This window comes from Mandrillus leucophaeus, unplaced genomic scaffold (genome assembly GCF_000951045.1).
Source record: "Mandrillus leucophaeus isolate KB7577 unplaced genomic scaffold, Mleu.le_1.0 Scaffold245, whole genome shotgun sequence".
Classification (NCBI taxonomy): domain Eukaryota; kingdom Metazoa; phylum Chordata; class Mammalia; order Primates; family Cercopithecidae; genus Mandrillus; species Mandrillus leucophaeus.
Genome location: NW_012102532.1, coordinates 1,622,802 through 1,632,269, shown reverse-complemented (window position 1 = coordinate 1,632,269; position 9,468 = coordinate 1,622,802). Strand labels below are relative to the sequence as shown.

Here is a 9,468-nt window from a genome sequence, read left to right as displayed (position 1 = left end):
ATATAGTATATATAATATACAAATGTACCTTATATATGTAAATACTCCATTTTACATGTATGTGTATATACACAATGGAATGTATGTGAACTTTAGGGAAATTATACTAAGTGAAATAATTATGCTAAGTAAAATAAGTCAGCCAGAAAAAGACAAATACTACATGATTGCCTTTATAAGAGGTACATAGAGCAATCAAATTCATAAAAACAGAAAGTAGAATGGTAGTTTCTGGGGGCTGGAGGAGGGAAAATGGGGAGTTATTCTTTAATTAGTATAGAGTTTCATTTTGCAAGATAAAAAGAATTCTGGAGATAAATGGTGGTAATGGTTGCACAAACAACTGAATGTACTTAATTTCATCAAATCATACACTTAAAAAAAAATCTTGGGACTCTGAAAAGTAAATAACACATTGAAAAGAGACGTCAAACTGAGGAAAGACTATTGTGATCATGATGGTAAATTTTCTGTTTGTGTTTTTTTCTTCCTGGACTCCTAAAAAAGCCCATCTTTCTGGCCAAAGGACAGGGGAAGGAAAATCCAGGGAATATGGGGGAATCTTCCTATTTTTTAGTTTGCTTTTTTGGCCCTAGCCCTAGTCCAGTTTCAAAGGCATATCTGCCCTGCTACAGCCAATGTGGCACAGGCACCCAAGTTTGAGAGAAGATTTATTTCTCTGGATAGCAGAGCATGAAAGAATGACCCCTGTTATGCAAATCGTTTGTGGAAAATCCTTATTCTCTTTTCTCTTATTACTTCCTAGTCATGTGAAACTTTACTGCAGTATGAGAAAATAAAACTGTGAGATAACCCATTTATTTTCTTGCCAGAGAAAATAGAAAACGAAGCCACTGGAAGCTAGAGACAATAGAGGAAATTCCGTAGAGGGAAGATCAGGAGAAGAGGTCTTGAAGCAATACGAGTACCAGGTTTACCTTTTAGCTGCAAATATACAGAACATCCACAGTAAAGCATAGCAAAGTATTTGAGAACTGAACAAAAATATGTATACTACTCAAATCCCAGAGCAACTCATACTGGTACATACAAAAAGCATACCCAAACAGAATAGCAAAGTCTTTGAGAACTGAATTGGCACTAAATAAACCACCACAGATTGCAATCTGAACCTAACTGGGTTGATGGCTTGCTAAAACAAAACAAAACAAAAATCCACTTTCTCCAAAGTGTTTTAACAAAACTTTTGTAAGACTTAGAAGTCTTACAACATAATATTCAAAATATCCAGCATACAAACCAAAATTATTCAACATACAACCAGGAATATCTGATCAATTCTCATGAAACAGACAACCAGCAACTGCCAACCTACATTGAACAGAGGTTGGAATTATCATACAAAGACTGTAACATCATGAAAGCTGTTACAGCCATATTCTATGAGGCAATGGCAAGCTTTCTAGAAATGCATAGAGAAATTTTTTCAGGAGAGAAGCAGAATCCCATGGAAATTTAAAAATTAAAAATGTCAGTATATGAAAATTTTTCAAAAACTCACTGGATTGCCTCAACAACAGAATGAAGATAACAGAAAAAAAATCAGTGAACTTCAAGACAGACCAATAGAAATTATTCAATAAAATAGGAAAAAAGATGCCTTAAAAATGGGGAGAGAGGAACCTATGGGAATATATCAAAAGATATATATACTGGTGGTGTGTGGTGGCTCATGGCTGTAATCCCAGCACTTTGGGAAGCCGAGGTGAGTGGATCACCTGAGGTCAGGTGTTTGAGACCAGCCTGGCTAACATGGTGAAACCTCATCTCTACTAAAAATACAAAAATTAGCTGGGTATGGTAGTGGGGGACCTGTAATCCCAGCTACTTGAGAGGCTGAAGCAGCAGAATTGCTTGAACCTGGAAGGCAGAGGTTGCAGTGAGTGGAGATCGCACCATTGCACTCCAGCCTGGGTGACAAGAGCGAAACTCCATCTGGAAAAAAAAAAAAAAAAGGCATACATATCATTGGAGTATTAGAAAAAGAGAGAGCTTAGACATGGTGCAGGATTTGTTTTTAAAGAAATATTGGCTGAAAACTTCATAAATTTCTTGAAAGACATGAATTCATAGATCTAAGAGGCTTAGCAAACACCAAAATAAATGTATACATTCCCAGACACATCATGCTCAAATTACTGAAAATCAAACACAAAGGAAAAAATATCAAAAGCAAGAAGACAAAAATGACACATTATGTTTAGAGGAACAACAATTAAAATGAATACAGATTTCTAAAGGGGTCAGGAAACAAAATCTTTAAAGTACTAAATGAAAAGAACTGTCAATCCAGAATTCTATATCCAGAAAAAATAACTTTCAGGAATGAAGATGAGCAAATTTATCTGTTAGATCAAATAAGAGTAAAAAATTTTTAAGGATTTTATTTTATTTTACCTGTATTTATTTCTTCTCTAATGCTTCCTTTTTTTTTTTTTTTTTTTTTTTTTTTTGTAGATCAGAGCTTCTGACCTATATCATTTTCTTTCTTTCTGAACAATTTCTTTTATAATTTTTTCCAAAGTGACTGTAATGGCAACAAATAACCTCAATTTTTATTTGTCTGAGAAAACCTTTTATTTCTCATTCACTTTTGAAGGATACTTTCCCTGAACACAGAATTCTAAGTTGATGGTTCTTTTTTTTCACCCTAAATATTATACTCACTCTTTTTGCTAGTATAGTTTTTGAAGAGAAGTTCAATTTAATTCTTATCCTTGCTCCTCTATAGACAATTTTTTTTTCTGGCTTCTTTTAATATTTTTCCTTTGTCTTTGATTTTTTGCAGTTTGAATATGAATGCCTAAATTCCGGGGTTTTTTGTTTGTTTTGTTTTGTTTTGTTTTGGCACTTATTCTGCTTGGTGTTCTTTGTGCAGCCTGGATAAGTGCTTTGGTTTCTGTCATTAGTTGTGAGAAATCCTGTCATTTTGCTTCATATATTTTTCTGCTTCTTTCTCACCTTTTTCTCCTTCTGGCATTCCTATTGTATGTATGTTACATCTTTTGTAGTTCTTTCACAATTTTTGGATATTCTGTTCTGTCTTTTTTATTCTTTTCTCTTTGCATTTGAGTTTTTGAAGTTTCCATTAATGTTTCTTCAAGCTCACTCATTTTTTTTCCTCAGCCGTGTCCAGTCCATTGACGGGCCCTTAAAAGACATGCTTCATTTCTATTACAGTGTTGTTAACGTCTAGCATTTTTAATTCTTTCTTTGAATTTCCAACTCTGTGCCTACATTCCTCATATGTTCCTGCAGGTTGTCCTCTTTTTCTTTTCGATCCCATAACATTAATCATAGTTGTTTTAAAGTTCTGGTGTTATCATTTCAACATCTCTCTCATATCTGAGTCTGGTCTGATGCTTGCTGTCTCTTCAGACTCTGTTTTTTGTCTTTCAGTGTGCCTTGTAATTATTTTGTAGAAAGTCAGACATGACATATAGTGGACACAAAGAATTGATGTAAAGAGGGTGTCGGTGTAAGGTTTTATATTTATCTGGCCAGGGATTAGGCTGTATTTGTTGTTTGCTGTAGCTGTAGGTGTCAGAGGCTAATATTTCCTCTGGTGCCCTTGTTTTTGTCTCTCCTGTTGTCGTTGGGGCTCCCTAGTGAGTTCTTTTTTTTTTTTTTTTTTTTTTTTTTTTTTTTTTGAGACGGAGTCTCGCTCTGTCGCCCAGGCTGGAGTGCAGTGGCCGGATCTCAGCTCACTGCAAGCTCCGCCTCCCGGGTTCACGCCATTCTCCTGCCTCAGCCTCCCGAGTAGCTGGGACTACAGGCGTCCGCCACATCGCCCGGCTAGTTTTTTGTTTTTTTTTTTTTTTTTTTAGTAGAGACGGGGTTTCACCGTGTTAGCCAGGATGGTCTCGGATCTCCTGACCTCGTGATCCACCCGTCTCAGCCTCCCAAAGTGCTGGGATTACAGGCTTGAGCCACCGCGCCCGGCCAGTGAGTTCTTAAATAAGACATCTGATGTGCAATTTTATTCATTGTATTCCCCGGTATTTTATGGGAACCCTATTGAAGTGTTCTTCGTTAAGAAGAACACAATATTTTATACGTACTTCAAAATGACTGCTTTCGCCTCTCCTGATAGAAAGCACAAGATGATTTTGCTCCAGTCTTCACTGTGATAACTTGGTAGGGCTTCTAAAGGTAAAACAAAAATGTAGGTCCCCTGGAGTTTTTAACACTGAAACTTTTCCACTCTGAGCCTACAGTAATTTGTCAATTACAGTTTAGATTTCCCTACCCCATTACTGATTTCCACAGGGATTTCTGCCTGTGAGGTCCTGCTCTATAAGTTGTAATTCTCTGTCTCTGCCTGCCTGTCTCTGCCTGTCTGTCTCTCCCAATTTTGGTGGTCGTGGTTTGCCCTATGACCTCAGTTCTTTGATGGACCTAAGAAGAGTTGTTGATTTTCAGTTTATTCACCTTTTTTCTTGTTATGTGATTGGCAGTAATGACTCCCAAGCTTCTTATAGGCTGCATGGGCAACTAGAAGTTCAAATAATTACTCTTAAAAGATGCAGTCATATTCAACCTTCTTGATATTTAGTTATCTAAATTTATCCACGGACAACAATTCTTTATTTCTCTCAATTCTGCCAAAAATGGAACAACTCCCTAAATACAATTTTTAGTACCCTCCTATCTTTAGACAATGATGCTTACCATTGAGTTTCACTTGTCCCATTTTAAAACTCAAAATATAAATATTACAATTCTAGGCTTTTAAGATATTGGGAGCAAATCTAATAATCTGATAAAAACCTGTATTATTTGTTTTGGTAACACTTAATGGTTTATCCTTTTAAATATGGTAATTGTTTTACTTCAAAACAGTAACTAAGCATGCTCTTAGTTTATGTAATAGTCACTTCTTGCTCTATTATACTTTCCCAGCTGATCAAACACTGCACCTAACAGCTCTTCCCTCTGCAGAAGGGTTTTCTACTACTCAATAACACAGATTTTGCCTCTTTCAGATGATACCCCCAGTCATGGTTGTGAAGATGCTAGAGACACATCACTGTTGGAGGTTCTTCCTGCCTCTGAAGCCACAAAATGACTTTAGACTTCCAGGGCTCACCAGGTAAGTTGAGAAGTATCATTCTTACTAAAACTAGTAATTTAATCTCCCACTGTTGCAGAATTAAACACATTTTTTCCAGTATTTATATTACCATATATTATGTCACTGGTTCTTATCCCCAGTATATCAAATATTCTATGTTAACCTCTGGAAAGCAGAGAGGTTGGTAAGAAAGTTGTTCCTATAGAAAATTATTACAGAGTTTATCAGAATTGGTTTTGAGCATTGGCTGGGGCTGCAGATAGTCTGTCACTAAGGAAGAGGTTGATTAGATCTCAGCTTTACATACTGCTCATTGATAACCTCAATTCCTAGGATTTCTGTTCATTTTTGTTACACAGAGTAGGATGTTCACATTTATTCTCTTAAGTACAGCCTAGATTCCATGCATGAATATCACTCCTTATTGCTTTAATCGCCAGTGCCTGACAGATGATACATGCTTCATATTTAATCAATGTAGGTGGCTTTGTCTGATGAGAAAACATTAATATAATAGTAATGAAATCATTCTCTAAAGGTTTAGAGAAACAAGCATTCATTATATAATAATGTTGCATTGAGGCAATTCTAAAATACTCACTGGTGCCAGGACAAATAACTAAAATCAAAGTCAACTAGAAAATCCAGCACAAAAAGAACAGTGCTTTCTCTCAAGTACAGTGGATGGTCCAAATATGATGGAGAGAAAAATTGAACTCAGTGAAGTCAAAGGACTAGAAAGCACTGTGCTTTCTAAATAGTGTTGAGAACACCTTTTAATTCCTAGCATGAATGAGCTAGCAATTCTGAAAAGAGCATTTCTGTGTAGCCCAAAGATAATTCTAAATGTTTTATGGGAATAAATGCCAGGGAGCAAAGATAAGTCATATCTCCTGATTTTTATTACAGAATAACTAGACATCACCAACACAAAACTATTTCAAATTTGACCCAAAGATCCAAGTGAATGGGCTTGAGTTTCTCCATTTTTTTCTCAAAAATATATTATTACCATAATAACAATAAAAGAAATACCAGATGCAAAATGCACAAACACCATTTAGATAATAACTAGCTCCAACATAATTTAATGGTAACTCTTCTAATACCAAGACTTATATTTATGATTGAAGCCTTTTTCCTCTTTATATGCTATTGATAATTTCTCTATTTGGAAAGGTTCATTGAAAAACTTAAAATATATCCTAAAGTGTATCTTATGGTGTTATCATCTGCATGATATAAGGAACAAATGATTTAGTCTATATTATTCTAAACCAATTTTAATAAATACTAATTTATATTAGCACAATTTTTCTTTGCCAGTGGATACTATGTGTTGTTTTTAAAGTACTTGAAATTAGGGTTCTATATTAGAAAACATTTTCCCTCAGCAGTTCTGCTTAGTTTATTATTGTGCTTAGTGTATTAGTTTTCTAGGGCTGCCAAAAGAAAATACCACAAACTGGGCGGCTTAAACAACGGAAATTTGTTTTCTCACAATTCTGGATGCCAGAAGTCCATGATCAAGATGGTGGGAGGTTTGGTTTCTTCTGAGGCCTCTTTCCTTCCCTTGCAGACGGCCATCTTCTTGTTATGCCCTCAGATGGTCATCCTTTGGTCTGTGTCGCCTGTGATCTAATTTCTTCTTGTAAGGACACCAGTCATACTGGATTAGGGCTCACCCATGTGACCTCATTTTACTGTAATTAACTCTTTGAAGGTCCAGTCTTCAAATACAATCACATCCTGAGGAACTAGGGGTTAAGACTTGAACATGTGAATTTGGGGGGGATCCAATTCAGCTCATAACACTGAGCAAGTCTATTACTGTGTGATACAAAAAAAACTACTTTTGCCCTGTCTAAACCTCATTAATCATCAGTTCTGACTTAGAATCCATCCTAAAAACTTTTGAAAGATTAATTTCCAGAAGCATTCCAAAAAGCGAAACCATATGTAATTGTACCTTCCTTTTTAATTTTGGTGTTATTTAACACTTTTTCTTTGATAAGTAAATTATTACATTCTGAGACTCAGAATTCTAGACTATGGGACAGAAAGAAAATTGCATCATATTTGCATATGCACAAAAAAGAAATATCAGTACATAGCACCTACTAAATCTGTCCTAATCGATCAATTCTTTGTGAGGGGTGTGTGTGTTTGTGTGTGCACGCACACACGTGTCTTAACTTTAACCTCATGTAGGCTAGCATTCTTATTTAGAAGAATAGTAACTTGTTGCCTCTTGTTTTATAATTTCAGATAAACCTCTAAATGTCTTTGAAGGAGACAGCAACTTTTAAATGAATAAAGATGAAGTCAAGTTGCCCTATGGAAAACTGGTCCAAATAACATTTCTTGAACAGTAGGAGAGCAACTAAATTGATAAAGACTGGTGATAATAAAAGTTGAATTATGTGTATCACTGTTAAATGGACTGAATGTTTGTGTTTTCCTTTCCCCTCCCACAAAAAAAAAAAATCCGTATGTTGAAATCCTAACGGCCAATGTAATGGTATTAGGAAGTGGAGCTTTGGGGAGGTAATCATGTCGTGAGGATGAAGCCCTCATGAATGGGATTAGTGCCCTTAATAATGGAACCTCAGAAGCTCTGTCACTGTCCTTCCCTTATGTGAATGTAGAATGGGAAGTCAGCAGTCTACAACTTGGTAGAGAGCCCTCATCAGATCTGAATCATGCTGGCACCCTGATCTCAGGCTTATAACTTCCCAAACTGTGAGGGAAAAAAATTCTGTTGTTTATATGCCACCAGTTTATAGTACTCTCTTATGGCAGCCCAAACTGAGACAATCACTAACTAAAAAACCACTCCATACCATGTCCTGGTCCTACTCCTGCTGAACAATGAAAAACATTATTTGAGGCTGACTTGTGGCTGTTCTTGTAGTTCAAATTAGTGTGATTCCATAGATATTTGAACATAGAAATCATTTTCAAAATTTAATGTCAGAATAGGCATCTTTATTTTTATCCCTGATAGATTGATTAATGACAGCTTTGCTCAATTGCCCTTGCTTCTAACTTGGCTTCCTCAGATTTTGAACATATTGTTGTTCCTATAGGAATTATAACACATATAGTAACAAGTACCTATCATAAGAGAAAAATAATTTTTAAAAAATCAGTAGGCTTCATGGAGCTGTTACAAGAGATGTAAAACAAACAAACAAAAGAAGCCTAGGTTATTAGAAAAGACATTTTAAAATCTTTAAGACCCTAAATAAGCTTTATTCATTTAGCATCTCTACCCTCAAAGAGTTGGAAATCCTAAAAATCAGGAGACTTTTGTTCACAAATCTAAGAAAAAAGGATAATTATTCCAATGCCAAGAAAAGCTTGTCTGAAGGCTTCTTCTCAAGAGATAGCAAGATTTTAGATTGTACTTCAAATACTGGGGCCTCTCTGTGCAATATGTTTGCAATATATATTATGAGGAAATGTAGTAGAGAGTTTAAAGACTACAATTTAATCCTAGCCAATTAATATATATTTCATTAATATTGTTGTACTGCACTAAAATTATTATAGATCCACACACTAAAATAAAGAGCTGTCCCTATTTCTATGTTTGGAAAGTTTAAGTTTTTATTATAACATCAATACATGTTTCAAAAATATTGAAAGAGCAATAATAAATACGAAAAAGTCTATCATTCTGAAATAAGCACTGTTAACATTTTGGAATGTTTCTGTCACTCTTTTGTCTGTCCTCTCTCATGTATAAATGAATGAAATTATTCACCTACATAAAATAAAGATTATTAATTCTTATTATATTATTTTTTGAACTTCCATTAAATGCAACATTAATCGTATTGTTGTTTTCTTGCACATGATGAATCATTTTTCTCTTACTGTTTCCAAGATTTTCTCCTTGTCCCTATCTTTCAACAGCTTGATGGTATCTAGATAAGGATTTATTTGTGTTTCTTCCTTAAGTTTCACTGGATTATTTGGATTTTCAAATTAATATACAAATCTGAGACATTTTCAGCTGTTATTTTTTTCAAATATTTTTCTACCTCTTTCTCTCTCTCTTCTTCTATGCCTCCCTTTACATGTGTGCTGATATACAAGCTCTGTTAATTTTTCTGCAGTATTTTTTTCCATGTTCTTAAGATTGATCATGTCTATTAAACTACAAATTTGCTGCATTTTTTTCTCTTCTGGAATTTTAAATTTACCATTTAGCCTTTTTATAAACTTATCATTTCATTTATTTCATGTTCCAACTCAAGAATTCCTATTGTTTTTTGTTTTACAGATTTTATTTCTTCTTATTTGTAGAGCCATTGTCATTATATTTTTCTTTAATTCTTTAAATATGATTTTCTTTAGTTTTTCAA

The 9,468-nt window shown here is 34.8% G+C and overlaps 1 protein-coding gene across 2 annotated transcripts in view; it reads left to right on the top strand.

Moving 5' to 3' along the window:
* CD163L1 (CD163 molecule-like 1) overlaps positions 1 to 7,534 on the top strand; it is an 81,424-nt gene extending 73,890 nt beyond the window's left edge. For both annotated transcript variants that reach the window (XM_011983069.1, XM_011983068.1), the window contains exons 19-20: positions 5,007 to 5,113; positions 7,364 to 7,534. In XM_011983069.1, coding sequence (XP_011838459.1) covers positions 5,007 to 5,089 — 83 coding nt within the window. In that variant the 3' untranslated portion in view covers positions 5,090 to 5,113; positions 7,364 to 7,534. The remainder of the gene's footprint in view (positions 1 to 5,006; positions 5,114 to 7,363) is intronic.
* Positions 7,535 to 9,468: the final 1,934 nt, after the last annotated feature.